Source organism: Cyprinus carpio, chromosome A21 (assembly GCF_018340385.1).
Source record: "Cyprinus carpio isolate SPL01 chromosome A21, ASM1834038v1, whole genome shotgun sequence".
In the NCBI taxonomy this organism is placed as follows: domain Eukaryota; kingdom Metazoa; phylum Chordata; class Actinopteri; order Cypriniformes; family Cyprinidae; genus Cyprinus; species Cyprinus carpio.
In genome coordinates, this window is record NC_056592.1 from 11,454,844 (window position 1) to 11,471,298 (window position 16,455).

At 35.1% G+C, this 16,455-nt stretch overlaps 1 protein-coding gene across 1 annotated transcript in view; it reads right to left on the reverse strand.

Annotated features, from left to right (window-relative positions):
* myo5b (myosin VB) overlaps nucleotides 1-16,455 on the reverse strand; it is a 43,890-nt gene that overhangs the window by 11,810 nt on the left and 15,625 nt on the right. The window contains 20 exon segments of the mRNA XM_042711450.1: nucleotides 1,870-1,947; nucleotides 3,039-3,275; nucleotides 3,366-3,605; nucleotides 3,692-3,848; nucleotides 3,940-4,151; nucleotides 5,367-5,478; nucleotides 5,673-5,759; nucleotides 6,601-6,698; nucleotides 6,812-6,958; nucleotides 9,133-9,216; nucleotides 9,831-9,953; nucleotides 10,204-10,344; nucleotides 11,222-11,303; nucleotides 11,616-11,881; nucleotides 11,997-12,106; nucleotides 12,214-12,321; nucleotides 13,191-13,272; nucleotides 13,360-13,423; nucleotides 13,926-14,273; nucleotides 15,251-15,395. Of these exon segments, the coding sequence (XP_042567384.1) occupies nucleotides 1,870-1,947; nucleotides 3,039-3,275; nucleotides 3,366-3,605; nucleotides 3,692-3,848; nucleotides 3,940-4,151; nucleotides 5,367-5,478; nucleotides 5,673-5,759; nucleotides 6,601-6,698; nucleotides 6,812-6,958; nucleotides 9,133-9,216; nucleotides 9,831-9,953; nucleotides 10,204-10,344; nucleotides 11,222-11,303; nucleotides 11,616-11,881; nucleotides 11,997-12,106; nucleotides 12,214-12,321; nucleotides 13,191-13,272; nucleotides 13,360-13,423; nucleotides 13,926-14,273; nucleotides 15,251-15,395 (2,921 nt within the window).

A 16,455-nucleotide genomic window follows, 5' to 3' on the forward strand; every position in this document is an offset into this window, starting at 1 on the left:
GTGTTTGGCAGAGTAAGTTGCCATTATTTTACTAGTCATAGAATAGGAAACGTTATATTAACATGTTAACAGCTGTTGTCTGTGTTCATATATTTAAGTAAAGGGTGATTATTTTAATAAGTACCGCGTTTTCTTTACTTGTCTTATTTTTGTATTTGCAATCAATACGGCCTGTGCATAGTAACGCTTTATTTCTTTGTTCAAATCTTTTAACTGTTACACGATTAAAACTGAAACTTTTGTGTCAGCTGCGCTGCGCCGATGCGCTGTTTGCTTTCAAACTAAAGCGTAAATACATGTAAAAAAACGTATCCTTGTGGTGCGGCTGATACAGAAGAGCGTAAGCTGCTTGCGTAATAGTCAGATTTGTCAAAATGGCGCTATGCTGATTTGGAGAGACATAGAGGAGAGGAATTGTTGAATAAAGTCATTATTTTTGTTTTCTTTGTGTACAGAAAGTATTCTCGTCGCTTTTTACGTTACGGTTGAATCACTGATGACAGATGGAGTATTCTGACGATGCTTTTCATACTTTCCTGGACCACACTGTTAACTTGGCAGTCTATGGGACAGTCTCAAGCCTCCTGATTTTCATCCAAAATATCTTAAATTGTGTTCCGACGAACAAAGCTTTTACGGGTTTTAGGGGGGTAAGTGATTAATGACAAAATTAATCATTTACCTATAATCCCACTAATAAACAACAAAAACAATGAATGACTCTATATTTATTAATATTAACTACGTAATATTAACAAAGATCATACTTGTGTGATAAATGTATTTTTTCATTTTTCTTTCATGTGTTACTACATTAAGTTAACAAATTACATCTTATTGTAAAATGTTACCATTAATATTTATTCATCATACTGTTGACAGTAAAAATCTTGACAGTATTTTCTCTCTTATTTCATAGGAGCTTCAAAGAAGACTCGTCTCTTCTTTCCCTTCGTTCAAGTGCAAGAAAAACTCAATAACAAAAGTAAAAAAAAATTTTGACTGACACCCACCCCCTCCCAAGGTTTCTATAGATATCACAATATATTGATATTGTGAATTCTTATGGCCACAATAACCGTGATATGAATAATCTAATATCATGACAGCCCTATTCCAAACTTGACTTTCTTTCTATTGTGGAACATTAACAAATGTATTCTGAAGAACTGCTTTTTTTCTCCATACAATACAAAATGAGTGAGGCCCAAAACAAAACTGACTCAACTCCATTTTTTTTTTTTTTTTTTTTTTTTTGTTCAGCAAATGGAAAGGAAGTCATTTGGAATTATGTGAGGGTGAGCAAATGACAGTCACCGTTACCATTAGTGAATTAACAGACTCTTTAGATCAGCCGAAATAAAGACCAGAAATAAAACTTCTGAAAGAAAAATGATTAGTTTCCTACTAAAGACACTGTTAACAAAAACTGATGAAAGTCGCCAAAACAATCACTACATTCATAACAGTCCTTTAAATAGCATTTTGAACAACTTAAACAGCCTCGACACCAGAACAGCACTGAGGAAAATAAGTGCGGGACAAACTCATAAAAGCGACATTTAACAAACAGAAAGCACATTGAGACCAAACCTTGGGTTTCAAATTGCATTCTCGCATGTGAACCGTCTTGATACAATGGTCAGCTTTTAGTTGTGCAGGTAAAGAAGCAGTTTCACATTCCTCCACTGAAATCCAATGCAGTTTCTGTCTCCCTCATCCCACTTCTGCACACAGACTCTCTTGTGCGTCAAACAAAACCAACCCAACCCTCCAGGCAAGCCACACATCCTTTCGTTCCTCATACTCCTTCCTCCAAATGCTCCGACCAAACGCTCCAATCTTAAACATGAAACTCAACCCTAAAACACACCCGTGATTCTGCTCCTCAACAATGCGGTTCATCTCTTCTTTCTCCTTCTTCAATATCTACATCTCCTCCACCATCTCCAAAACCAATGAAAAGTCAAAACAAAAGTCACACAACCCTTTCATCTCAGACCATCAGATAAACAAGCAAGTTTAACTGTAAGCAAGCCGGTTCAGATTATATACAGTTGGGTCCACCAGATTGATATTTTTTTTTTTGGCATTTTTCTAATTTAACATTATAAGTCGTTACACAAATATAAAGAATTTAAATAAAATTAATAATTATTTTCAAAGAAATAAATAAATAAAACATAAAAAATATCATCAAATAAAATAAAAATTAATCAATTAAGAATGCATTAAATGGCATCTAAATGTTTCAAGGTTTTCAATAAAATATTAAGCAGCACAACTCTTTTCAACAAAATAATAATAAAATGTTTCTCGAGTATCAAATCAGCATCATAGAATGATTTCTGAAAGATCATGTGACACTGAGGACTGGACTAAAGGCTACTAAAAATTCAGCTTTGCCAACAAATAAATAAATTACATTTTAAAATATATTCAAATAGAAAACAATAATTTTTTTTATTGTAATAATATTACACAATGTTACTCTTTTTACTGAAAAAAAAAATCAAATAAATGCAGCCTTAGTAAGTGTAAGAGTCTTTCAAAAACATTACAAATGTTACGATCCCAAACTTTTGAATGGTAGTGTATACACATACATACATAAATATGTTACTATAAAAAAAAAAAAAAAGAAAAATAAGAGAATACACTTAAAAACTACTTGAATGCAGCGAAATATATTTTAAGTCATTACTATAATTTACATTTATTATTTTTAACTCTTACAATCAAAACATGAGGGAGACGATCACATTAAAGACAAACTAGCTGATTATTCCATTTCAAAAGACCTTTTGTGAGCTGGTCAATCCTCTTAAACAGTTTCCATGCATTATTAACTTTGCTTGTGCATGACAGACATTAGTTAGGTGCACTCTTAAAAGAAAAAAAAAAAACAAACAAAAACCAACAACTATCTCATCAACTATTTAACCTCAGACAACTTAAATGATACAGAAATACGAAAAAAATCTTGAGACAAAGAACATCAACAAACATCATCTAGTTATCTGAGCATCCTTTCTCACCTGTTTGAGTCCTTGTTTCTCATTGCTAAACTCCTCCTCTATCTGCTTCTTCTGGGCGTTGGCTTCCTGGAGCTCCACCCTCAACTTCTCAAGCTCTTCCTGCAGTGATGTCACCTGAGTGCCAGCAGTCTGCCGAATGCGAAAAGTCTCCACTTCTTTCTGGAGCTTGGTGACCTCTGATCCCAGAGCAGTGTTAGTAACAATCAGTTGCTCGTTCTGAGTTTTATACTCTTTCGACTGTAAAGAAAAGAGAGAACTACTCAACACCGTGTCACTTCGTTTTGGTCACTCTGTAATCATTTATGCATCCTATTTATGCTCCTGTACCTGGTTATCCATCTTCTTCTGGAGCTGCACGATCTTGTTCTCCATTCCGACACTGAGGTTTTTTAAGTGTTCGGCTGAACGGGCCTCTATCTTGAGCTGTTTGAGCTGGCGCTTGGCACGTACACGGCGGTAGAAACACTGGATGACAATGGCAGCATATCGTGCACGGAGATACTTCTTTCTCACGAGCCAACCACGGACGGTCTTCTGAATGATCATGGCTTTGTGATGGAGCAAGAACTGAAAAGACAGAAATTGCAGCTGAAAAACTGTGCTTTAAAGAAACATGAAGAGTGTGAAACAAAAGATAAAGTGCAGTACAGTACCTCCTGATATAACCTGCGTATGAACATGCCCCGGGCGAACGCTTGAATGGTGATCACAGCCCGACGGGTCCTCAGATACTCCCGTCGAACTCGTACCATCCGGTACTGCTTCTGACAAATAAGTGCTGCTCGGGTCAGGCGAAGCATCTCTGCATATCTGAGCGAGAATGAGAGAACAAGAGCTGTAAGTAGAGCGAAAAACATGACCAGTGAAATTCAATCTAAGAGCCATCTACTCAAACATTCACCTGCGTGCCAAGTAACCCCGGCCATATCTCTGCAGAGTAATAGCAGACTTGCGGATCTTGCGGTACCGAATTCTCTGGAGCCATCCTCGCACGGTCTTCTGGATATTAATGCAGGCGAAGCGGAACTTATCAGCTCGGAGCTTCTCCAGATAGGCCACCTGACCAGCCCTGAAGAAAATCTTTGTCTTTCCAAACTGGAACTTATCCGGATCCTGAAGGAGAAATTAAGTTAAGAGTCACATGGGTTTATTTGTGACAAATATCCTTGAATAAAAATGAATAAAATATTTTTCATGTTGAAGAAGGCATATTTAACTCCTGAGCACTGCCCAAGTGTCCAAAATGCTATTTCAGAAAAGCAATAAGTGTAAAAAAGCCAAGCTGTAAAAAAAAAACTGTTTATTGAGATAAATATACTACAGTTTTTTAATGTTGAAAAACATATATCAACAAAAAATAACTTATTTTAACATATAAACAAAAAAAACACAAATATATCAACATAAAAAAAAATTAAACAATAAAAAAACAACATAAAATAAACTTTAAAAATAAAACATACTGACACACAAACAGTAACTTTTTCTTAAAATTAATTTAAAAAAAAATGAAATAATTACAACAAACTTTTTTTTTTTTTTTGAAGCATCCTTTATTTTTTAATTTTTACTTTAAAAATTAAACTTTAATCTTTTAATTTATTTTTATGATGGCAAATTTTACTAAATAAAAATTTACTAAATAAAAATCATCAAAAAATACATAGCATATTAACGGACTCCAGTCTTCAGTGTCCAGCACGATCCTTCAGAAATCATTCTAATATATGCTGATTTGTTGCTCAAGAAAGATTTGGTTATTAGGTTTTTTTTGTCTTATTATCAATGTTGAAAAATTCTCTATTGAGTTGAGTTGTTGCTGCTTTATTTGAAACCTAAATAACATATTTCTGGTAACCGTGATACTTTTTTCAGGATTTTTTGATGGAAATAGAATAGAATAAATTCATAAATTTACTTTTGATCAATTTAATGCAACAACATCATTAATTTGAAAACAAAATAAATTATTTAAAAAAACACATACAGACCCCAGTTTATGTTAGAAATATTTACCAAAAATATCAACATAATATTATAATATCTAATATAAAAAAAACATACACAACCCTATGTTAGAAAATGTTAGAAATACTTAATATTTAAAATTCTAAAATATAATATAGAAAAAATATATTAAAAAATAACATAGTTAAAAAAAGCACACGGAAATATATAAACAGACATAGAATACCATGGTAATAAATAAAAATACAAGGTACTTCAAAACTGCTGTGGTAAATTTCCAAACAAACATTGTATTACCACGATACCAGGATGAGAGTGAGCACTATACATTTAAGTAATTTCTAGCCACCGTAATCTTACCTTTATCAAGGTCTCCAGCAGGTTCTTACAAACCTGCTTCTTATCCCCAATGGTCATGTCCTTCTTTGTCATGAGCACCCGATATCTGCTGAAGAAATCTGGATAGGTCCACCTAAGAAATGACATCAGATGTGATGAGGAAAAAACATTTAAAATAGACTTGATTTCCATAATTATACAATTTCCAAAGATTAGTAAGAGTACATGAGGTTATACGTGTGTATATGAAGTACTTGTTTGAAAAGCATAAGAGCCCCATGTCTACCTTGCCCTGAAGCCCTATAAAGGAATCTGTAGATCTGTTACCTGGATGGATAGCCGGCGGCACTGATGCGGATGGTCTCCAGAACTCCACATGCTCGCAGTTGCTGAACAGCTCTTCTAGAATCAAACCTACGGAAAGCAAGAGAGCAATCGTAAAGTGAGGAATCTTTGTGAAAACCAACGTAAGGAGATTCTAAACAAGGAACATCTGGGTACAAAAAGTGAGTAAGTCCCACCACAAGAGATCTGGGGTGTTATCTAGACCTACCCGATCTTTCTTTTGAACATAGAGCACATCTCCCGTGAGAGAGGCATTGGGAAACTGCAGTCCGCTCAGGGACTGGAGGCTATCTGACTCAGAACTCTGTGACTGTGTGTTCACAACCTTAAAGAGCATGTGACTGACAAAACCCTCTCAATTTAGCATCCCTGAAGGGGCTTTTGTGCTCAGAATTTGCAGAGGACACAAACAGAGCAAAACGAGACTCTATCTTTTCTTAGAAATGTGAACTTTACAAAAAAATAAGCAAATAAATACATTTAATATGACAGACTAAAGATGAATATGGTGTAACATTAAAAAGCTGACAGATACTATACAAGACAGAAACATTTATTTTTATTACAGTATTCAGAACAGAGCAGTCAATATTACATCAGGTTTTCACTCACCTTAAACATTTCATGGAAGAATATTTAACAGTGTTAAATCAGCAAGTGATGGGGGCCACTTCTACTGATTTTCATGGGAGAAAACTAGGTTTAATTATATTTTATATAACCTTATCGGATAATTCATAGAGGAGCTTTGATGTCTGATTGTTGAAGGAAACTTACAGTGCAATTGAGGTCAATCAAATGTCTCTGTACCAGCATGACTCTAATGTTCTCTGGCAGCTTAAATTAATTAGCTATACCTCTCTATTTATATGCAAGATAAACTAAGTACTAATGGATGAATAAAACTTACACAAAGGATTCCTTAAAATCATTGGGTTTAATGCAGCGCACATAATGAGGGGTGGTAGCATTCAGTGTGTCCATCAGAAGATGTAGAGAGTTCCTGAACTGTGAAAAGGAAAAAGTTCACACATTATCATAATCACATCAACCTCATAACAATTTAACCACTTACAAGCACAAATATGGACCTAAAACTGGCCTCTGACACTAAACCTCACCTGGGTGCCCACACTTTTTCTGTGCTCACGGTTGTGGCCCTTTGGAACTGGTTTGGCAGCCCGGACGTTGATCTTGGAGCTCTTGCTGGTGGCTGAGGGAGGACCAGCATCTTTACCATCGTTGAAGAGATCCGCAACCAGCTGGAACTGTACCAAAAAAACAAAAAAAAACAAAAGTGAAAGTGTTCACACAAAAAACAGTATTTTGTAGAGACACAAGAATACATTTGAACATATTGAAGTACAAGTATCACATGAGGAAATCTTGACTGCTTTAGGCTATCCAGTAATATTACAAGTATCACATGAATAAATCTATACCACCTAAACTAAAAAAAAAATATATGAAACTCCATAATAACCCAAAAACACAAAAAGAATCCCTTTGTTTTGTTTTTTTATTCCAGCTAGACTAAAATTTGCATAAAATTTGTATTCAACTCCAGAAGCACTTCAAAGCACACTTAGAATCCCTTTAAAATCCACTCCCTAAGCATCCACCGCAAGGCAGGTACACAGTGTTTCAATGCATCCTTAATACCATGATCCTGCCAAGATTCAGGGCTCTAAGGCAGAATACAGATGACATCATTAAACTGCAGTCACTGTAAGAGAGACAGACAGAGATGCTGGACTAGAGCATTTGTTTTAAATACAAATTAAAGGTGCGGACAGCAATGGTATCCCGAGTTGTACAGAGTTGTATAAAGTACTGGGAAATTTAATTTAAGTTAAAATTTAAATTCAAATAATTTGTTGTAAAAAATAAATAAATAAATGTAAACTGAAAAGGAATTAATTGGCTATTTTTTAATTAGTAAGATAGAAAAAAATATTGTATGCTTTTAAATGAATAGATCATCCCAGAATGAAAACATTTACTTACCCTCGGTTCATCCCAGAAAACAGATTAATTTTTTAATCAGAACAGATTTGGAGACATTTAACATTACTTTAAACACATTTTTGACAGATTTTGATGTGAAAGGATTTTTTTTTTTTTTTAAATCACTGGACAGACAAGCTTAGTATTTTGATGCATGGACCCCAGAATGAAAATTTTGTCAGTTCATCCAGTAGATGACAGTTTAAAATTAAAACGTCTTAATGATGGATTTTTTTCTTTACACACACAGCTTTTCACTTCATAAGATATAAACTGATGGACTGGAGTCATGTGGATTACTTGAGGATTATTGTGATGCTTTTATCAGCTGTTTGAACTCTTATTCTGACGGCACCCATTCGCTGCAGAGGATCCATTGGTGAGCAAGTGATGTAATGTTACATTTGTCCAAAGCTATTTGAAGGCATCTTTGATGGCCTGAGGGTGAGTAAATTTTCAACTATTTTCATTTTTGGCCAAACCATTCCTATAAGGACATATATGCTTGAAATATTAAAGCATTGAAAGTATTACGTTTCAAAAGTAGTAGCAGTAAGTAGTAACAGTAATATTATAAAATATATATGTACGATCTAAACAATAAACAAGTGGTAGATCTAATAATAAAGTAATAGACATCACTTATACCATTTATTAAAACAATAAAAGAACATGTTAAAATATTTGTGTACAACCTAATTAATATGCATGAGCTATGCCTTCACCATAAAACCACTAAAAGCCCACTACATTATAAAAGAAACAAAGAAATCCCTAAAAGAAAATACCTGCTAAAAAATACTTAAATCCTGAAGAGAACATAGCTGGGAAACATGTTTAAAGTAAGAGCAAACTTCAGACAGCAGTGCTGAAAACTGTTATCACTTGAGACAAACTGATGTTTAAATTGCACTTCTTCCACAGGGACATCTCATTACAAGAGTCCTAGTGAAAGTTTCATTTTAAACTCGACAGCATTTCAACACTGCCCTGCAGAGAAGGTCTTTAACTTGTAGACAATGATGTGCTGCTGTCTGCAAATGAACTTAGCTCAGATTCCAGTGAATTCTGTTGCCAAGAAACCTCAGGACAAAACACTACGAGATAGATCAGTATTGACAAAGACAATGGATATACTATTAAATCTCAGTTAAGATGGATCCGGCTGTTCGAGTGATACATTGCTAGGTGTGGACAAGGTCAGGCCTCTTGTTTGCCTGAAAACTTTAAGTCAATTAACTGCTTAAACAGGCCAGAGAGCAAAACATGAGCTAAAGTGTGATTTCAATCATGCAGACATGAGGAAGCGTAAAGCTTTAACAGAGGCTTGGCTGGATGGGGAAGAGTAAGTTAAATATACTGAGGGTAAAAAAAAAAAAAAGCATTTTTAAAAAACATAACATTTTATTCTTAACAAAAAATATACAGTGCTCACCTGACTGGCCTTGAGGATGTTTATCTGCTCCTCATAAACAGTGTCTCTGTTCTTCTCCAGGAAGCCGTCACACTGATATTCAACCTGTCAGGGGTGACATAATGTCACAAGTGTGACTTATACATCAGTACCACACTAAAAATAACATGCTACATCATTTTTGTGCCCCCAAACTGGCATGAAGAAGAATCATCTATTTTAGTTGCATTCATCATGCATTATTAAACAAATCATTTGTGTTTTGTAACGTAATTTGAAAAAGTTGGTTTTCAAAAAGCCCATCTTCAGCAACACAAACTTCGCAAAACACAACAAAAACAATTTACACAAAAATTATTCAATTCAAACCTTTCAATTTAAACCTGTTACAGATTTAAAAATCAAAAATTAATACATAAAAGCCTGCTTTGTTTGTAAGAAAGTTTTAGAAAGTTAAAGGGATAGTTCACCTAAAAATTTAAATTCTGTCATTAATTCCTCACCCTCGTGTCGTCCCAAACACGCAAGACCTTCGTTCATCTTCGGAACACAAATTAACTTATTTTTGATGAAATCCGGGAGCTTTCTGACATGAGGGTGAATAATTAATGACAGATTTTTTTTAAATTTTTTTTAAATATCACATGAAAACTGAACCACAATTTATATCCCAGAAGCAATCTGAGCCCTATAGTGTGCTAAGTATGAGCTGAACAAACCTTATCTGCAAAGTGGACCACAATGAATGACCTGTTGGACATCCTGGGCTTTTCAAAATGCCCACTGTTTGAATGCTTGCTGTACAGCTTCTGCGCCCAGTTTTGATCCGTTCCTTTAGGCACCTGTCAGATGCAGTAAAGAAAAAAATACTTTGAACTGCAGGAAAATTAAAACATTATTTGGGTTACCTGTAGCAGAAATAGCATGATCACACTTTTGAAGCTGCTCTGATACACACTCAAAAACTTCAAAGAGGCAGAGCTCTTTAAAACTAAATGAGAAACTCTGTTCAGAGACCTGTTTAGACAACATCCCTCTCAAATTCTCTTTATCGCATTCTCAACAACTGTTTTCCCTCTGCTCGCAACTCACCTTACACTCTTCATCAAGAAGGTCCAGAATACCAAGCTTGGCTTCAATGAGGTCAATGCAAGGCTGGTTATCATAGAAATCTATAAGCGTCCAGGGGATCTGCTCCTTCATATACTCTTCTTGCTCCAGTTTAAACACATGCTAAGGAATATATGATGTATATGCATTAGGTAAATGCATCAAATACATTAAATTTGAAACTAAATACAGCCAAGAGTCATGACACAAACACATGTATCATCCATTTACTTCTAAACGCAATTCTCAAATGTAATTGCAATTCTAAATTCCTGGAACTGAAATGATCTATTTAAAAAGAAAACGCAATTCTCAAATGTATTGCAATTCTAAATTAAAACATGATATAATTGAGAAACTGGCTTTCACGGATTAGAAAGTGATATAGAAAAACTATAAAATGATTATCAATTAAAAAATTATTATTCTTTAGGAAATGTCCAGGTTTAAAACTATAAAATGATTATCAATTAAAAAATTATTATTCTTTAGGAAATGTCCAGGTTTTTTTTATTGTAGATGTGCACAAGAACAAACTAACATAGTAAAATTGTTCATTCATTTTTTTAAATAAATAATGAAAAATGGTTTCATTATTTAAAAAATAAAAGTTACTATTATTAATAAAAGTTATTATTAAAATAAAACAAAAATAATTCACACTTAGTAAAATATAAAAAAAAGAGAAAATAAAAATAAATAAGACGCCCTGTTCAGAGTACTATTAAAAAAAATTAAAAAAATTAAAAAAAATAAATAAAAAAAAAAAAAAATTATTATAACCTAATATTAAAAAAAAAAACTAATAACTAAAAAAATAAAAAATTAAAATAAAAAATTTTTTTTAACCTTAAAAAAATTAGAATATATTATATTATAATTATTATATTTTATCCAATATATTAAGACATTTAAGATAGTATATATATCTAAAAACTACATAGCATGAGTAACACCAAAGACACTAAACATATGGATCTACTGATAATTTATTACTGACCGAGTTGAATTGTTGCTTCATTTTCTCATTTAATAAATAAATACACAAATCCTCTAATCTCTAAATCTCCAAATCTTCAAATATGATAAGACAAGAAAAAAAATCAGCAAAATCACCAAGAAAACAAAGAAAACAAACTCAACACTTCTCTCTGCATCCTATAGCTTGGCACTTTTCTGCTTATTTACTCTAATGCTGATCAATAAGTTCCCCTCTTTGAGGAAGTAATTAGTCCCATGGTCAGAAAGGCTTACAGGCAAATGCTGACTCTAAAAACTCAATGAACTTTCTGCTAAGGGAAGGTCAAAACATAAGACATATCACTCTACTGTATATAAGAACCCGAAGTTTCTAAATCTTTACTTGCATGCCCTCTCATAATCACAAGTATTACCCATAGATATCCAGCACCCCAATGAAGGAGTGCTGTTTGGTGGACGTGTGCAAGGCCTTATTGATGTGCTCCACGATCCAGTCAAAGAGATGGGCGTAAATGTGTTTGGCCAGGGCATCTCGGGCGTTGACCGCCTGGGCATACGACACGTTCTTCACATAGGTCTCGGCAGTGGTCACCAGCTTCCTGCGGCACAGCCAGTGCTCCATCTGCTCCTGCTCTATACCCAGCAGCCGACAGAAATGATGTAAATGTGTGTCATCCCTCTGCAGGTGCAAAAAGAGATTGCAATTGTTTAGGCAAGTGAAGGATAGTCAACAGTCAGCTAATGTGCTAAAATAAATAACATACAGTAAAACACACTATTTGTTGTGAACTTACATTGATATGGCAGGATTCTCCATCTCTCTCCGACACAATCCCCACGTTCCCCAGGTGCAAGATGGAGGCAATTACTTTAAAGATGCTCACTTGATGGATCTCTTTCACACCTGCACAACACACAGTATCACCATGATAAATATTAAATATGCTTGCTACTTGGTATGTCTTGTTGCAAAGCCTTGGTTAAACTCATGTTTATTGCCGTAGTTCTTACCAAGCATTGTAAGAGCCTCTTTTGTCTTCACAAGGTCCTCAGCGTCGTTCACCCCTTCAATAAAAATGTTCTCACCAAGAGACGTGTAGGTAAAGTCTTCTGCGCTGGCTAAAATAAGAGGGTGAATGGACAATTTGAATGAGTAAGACTTAAAGATTGTCAGTAGCAATCAAAATCATGTACATTGCCGTTCGGAAGTTTGGAAACTGTATGAAGAATCCTGAAAAGAATGCATCACTGTTTCCACTAAGCTGCACAACTGTTTTCACCATTGATAATATGAAAAAAAATTTCTTGAGCATCAAATCAGCACATTATAATGACATGTGACACTAAACGCTGGAGCAAAAGATGGCAAAAACTCAGCTTTGCAATCACAGGAATAAATTACATTTTAAAATACATTTAAAATTTAAAACTATCATTTTAAATAGTAATTATATTTTCTATTTTTTCTGTTTTTTTTCTAAACTTTTCTAAACTTTAAGATAGTCTTTTCAAAAACCTAAAAAAAATAAAAAATAGCACAGACGCCGAACTTCTGAACAGTGGTGTATTATAGTAATTTCATATCCCTGCATTGGTATCAAAAATATATTCAAATAAAAATATTATTTACATCAAATTTAAATTTTCAGTACTCAAAAATGAAGCAGTTGGGTATGCTGCAAAAGAAACAATATGCACTCATTTGGTAGTAAGGTAAAAAGCCTAAAAAGTTGATTACATTTTAATTTGCATATGAATATTTAATGAGAAAAAAAAATGAAAAAACTTCAAGACACTGCATTCACTTGACAGATGAGCTGCATCATGAGCTCACAGACATTTTTTTAGCATCCCATGCCATGAAGACCAGATTTTAAGACCTATTCGTGAAACATTTCTGACAGTATATACCATCATACTGCCCAGCCACAGTCAATGGCAAATAAAAACACTCAGGAAGTAAGCAAACCAGTCATTGGGCCACTTACTCAAAGAAAGATCTTTAAACTCTGGCAGAGAGGATGAAGCACAGAGCTGGTAGAAGATGTGATAGTTCCTCTCTTCCTCAGCCTGCAAAAATAAATTGATGTTCAACACATGGAAAAGCACAAACGGCTGCAATAAAATCTTAAATCGTCCTTCCTACATGAGACGGACCTGAAATACCACTCTGGACTTCTCAAGCAGATATGTTCGCATGTTGGCACCAAAAATCCGATATCTACAAACTAACCCAATCTGCATCTATTTCCATAACCGGCTGCTTTTGCAATTCCAATTGCCTTCACAGATGCAAAAAAAATGGCCTTAAAATAATAAAAAAAAAAGTGTTAATTACAGTTGAGTCACTCTTTGCTTGGTTTAATATGAAAAAAAGAGGTCATCAAATTACTATGATTGATGCATAATAGCACATAAAAAGGGTGGAGAGAGAATTTCACAACAGAGGCTGCAAAATGATTGATGAAGAGGCTTAGCCCTAAAATCCAGTTTGCAGCATCATGTAGAATGAGTAATTACCGTGATTATGGATTATTCGTTTGTCGGAGCTGGGGTGTTGTGAGTCATCTGTAGTATAAGTTTGGTTTATCTCTAGGTTCGCATCCTAAAAGCCCCTTCTATCACCAATGCTCATTTCTGCAGTAATGATATCTCTAAATTGACTGTGAGATTTGGCCACTCTCGTTGGCACTCAGATCATCTTTCTGCTTCGCTCTTATCTGTTCAAACAGGCCTGCCAATTCTTGAATTTAATTTCGCAGCTCAAGTGTGGCAACGTTGCGATGAGATGGAGTGACGAGTGAAGTGAGGGCACCTTTACAGCTGCTGCACACATGATGGAAGTACTTGGTGGTACACGTTTATTAGATTGAACACAAATTATTTTGATAATGTGTCCGATGTCATAACATACCTCCATGATGGGGCTGGATGCCAGTACTTTCTCTTCAACGCTGGTGTCATTCGCTGAACCTCCCACTGTGGCGAAGAAGCGCATGGCGTACTTTGCGGAAACCGTTTTACCAGCTCCAGACTCGCCACTCACGATTATCGACTGGTTCTTTTCATCTCTGCAGATGAAAGTTCAGATTTACATGTGTGAAGACAGCGTTCCTATGAAGAACTGAGATTATATGCATGATAAAGGAAATCCATTGTAAATCCAATGTTTGGATACATAGTCTGACCATAAGCCTTGTCGCATCTTTTCCTCTTTTTTCTGAGCTTATTTTAGGACTTCAGCATTACACAAGTCATTAGTAAGTCAAGATGTCTCGGCGTGGGATGTTTAGCTCCAGCTTAAACCTGATGTGCAAATGGCTCTGATTTTTGTTTCAAGCAACAAAAAAACCCACATGTAAATACAAAGGTTTGAAGAATGATGCTGCGTGCACTGTGATTATCTGCCCACTCTACCCATCATTGAGTCTGATTACTCACAGCTTTCAAAGAATATGATGTAATTTCCTGTTTACAGCCAGTGGAAATCACTGATCTGAAGCCTGAGCTCTTTATCACAAAACAAAACCCAGATAGCATACGTACGTCTGCAAGATGTCGGTTAAAGATTGCTTAATCTGGAAAGCATCTGCTGTGTACAAACATCTGATAGACGTCTTTAAGACGTGAGTGTTACATCAATTCTAAATCATAAACATCTAAACGTCTAGTTGACATCTAATAGGAAACTTCGTATTCTGACGTATAGCAGATGAGCAAACACTCCAAAAATTACATCATGCAGATGTTAAATAGACATCTCTGTGATGTAAGTGTGCTATCAGGGAAAGCTTAACAAACAGCTTCAACATCCACTTGATGATAACAACTTAAACTCTTCTTGAGAAGTGCTTGTTCCAAGAATCCAGAATGGCTTTTACCAAAAAGAGTTCTCAAAAGAGCGCATTTATTTGAAACGGAAAGCTTTTGTAACATTCAGAAAAGCACTGAACGTTTTTTAGGTTTGTTGACGTATTTTAAGGGTGTGGTTTTGAAGAGAGGGGATTTGTTTAATATTGTAAGTCTATTAAAAAAAATGATCACAAACCTGCCCATCTGTTTGTATGCTTCCTCTGCTACAGCAAATATATGAGGATCCATGTCCCCCATGTTCTGGCCGCTGTACGCAGTGATGACTTCTTCTCCATAGATATGAAGCTGCTCGTACGGGTTGATGGCCACCAGAACAATCCCTAAGGAGAGAGATTTAAATGGCTTTACACCTACAACTGTATTGCATAAATTAAATCAGACAAAATCTTGATGATACAGATAAAATAAAATATTAGGAGACTCTAATCATGGAATGATGTCACAGGAAGCAAAATGATGTGAATGCGTGATGTGTCATTCTCAAAGAGACAACACAAAACAGACACACGTCTGTGAAAGTAAACAGTAAGGAACAAACATAAAAGAGGAATTATGAGGCAATGGGCATTGTTGAGACCTGACAGAGACAATAATGGGAATCATTCAGTCAATACAAAGCACAACAGACGGAACCAACAATAAAATAAGACAAACACCAGCTGGGCGGTCTTTAGACTTGAAATATCTGTGAGACTGTGTGACCAACAAGGGCATTACGAAACTAAAAGTTCAATGTAATTGGAGATATCATCTTTTAAAATTCTGGCAGTTTAATGGCTACAAAAATGGCTGGTAGGGACTACAACAAGTTACTTTCCGGGTTTTTGACATAACAGAGCCAGATAAACCCCGCCCTCTGGAAAAGGCAGCAAAGGCGAGGCCATGCTGCACTGCATTAGAGAAGAGGAAGAGAAAACCTCCTGGAAACTTTTTCAGGCTTCTGATTGGCCAACATAGCTTTAATGGTTGAGATTATATCACCACCTGTTGGCATGGCATGCTCTTGACAGTGCATCATCGCATGCATTAGTGTTTTCATGTGGACGGAGATTTTGTTTAAAAACGGAAGAAGGAAAAACTCTGTTTACAAAAATACCTGTGTATGTGTGGACATGGCCTCAGAGAAGGGACAGAGCGGTGTGGAATAAAGGTAAATTATGTAAAAAATAACGTGTTTTCTTTTTTTTAAATGAAGCATTAACATGTTAGACTGCACCCCATAAATATAATCAAGCCTAGAAAAAAAAAAAAAAACAGTGAACCACCTCTTTAAAAATTGTGGGAGGTTAGAACAGTAACTGCGGGAGTTTTGGATTTAAACATGTTATTGGAAATCAGTTTATATTTTATTATCTTAGTAACTGAATGATCTAAATAATA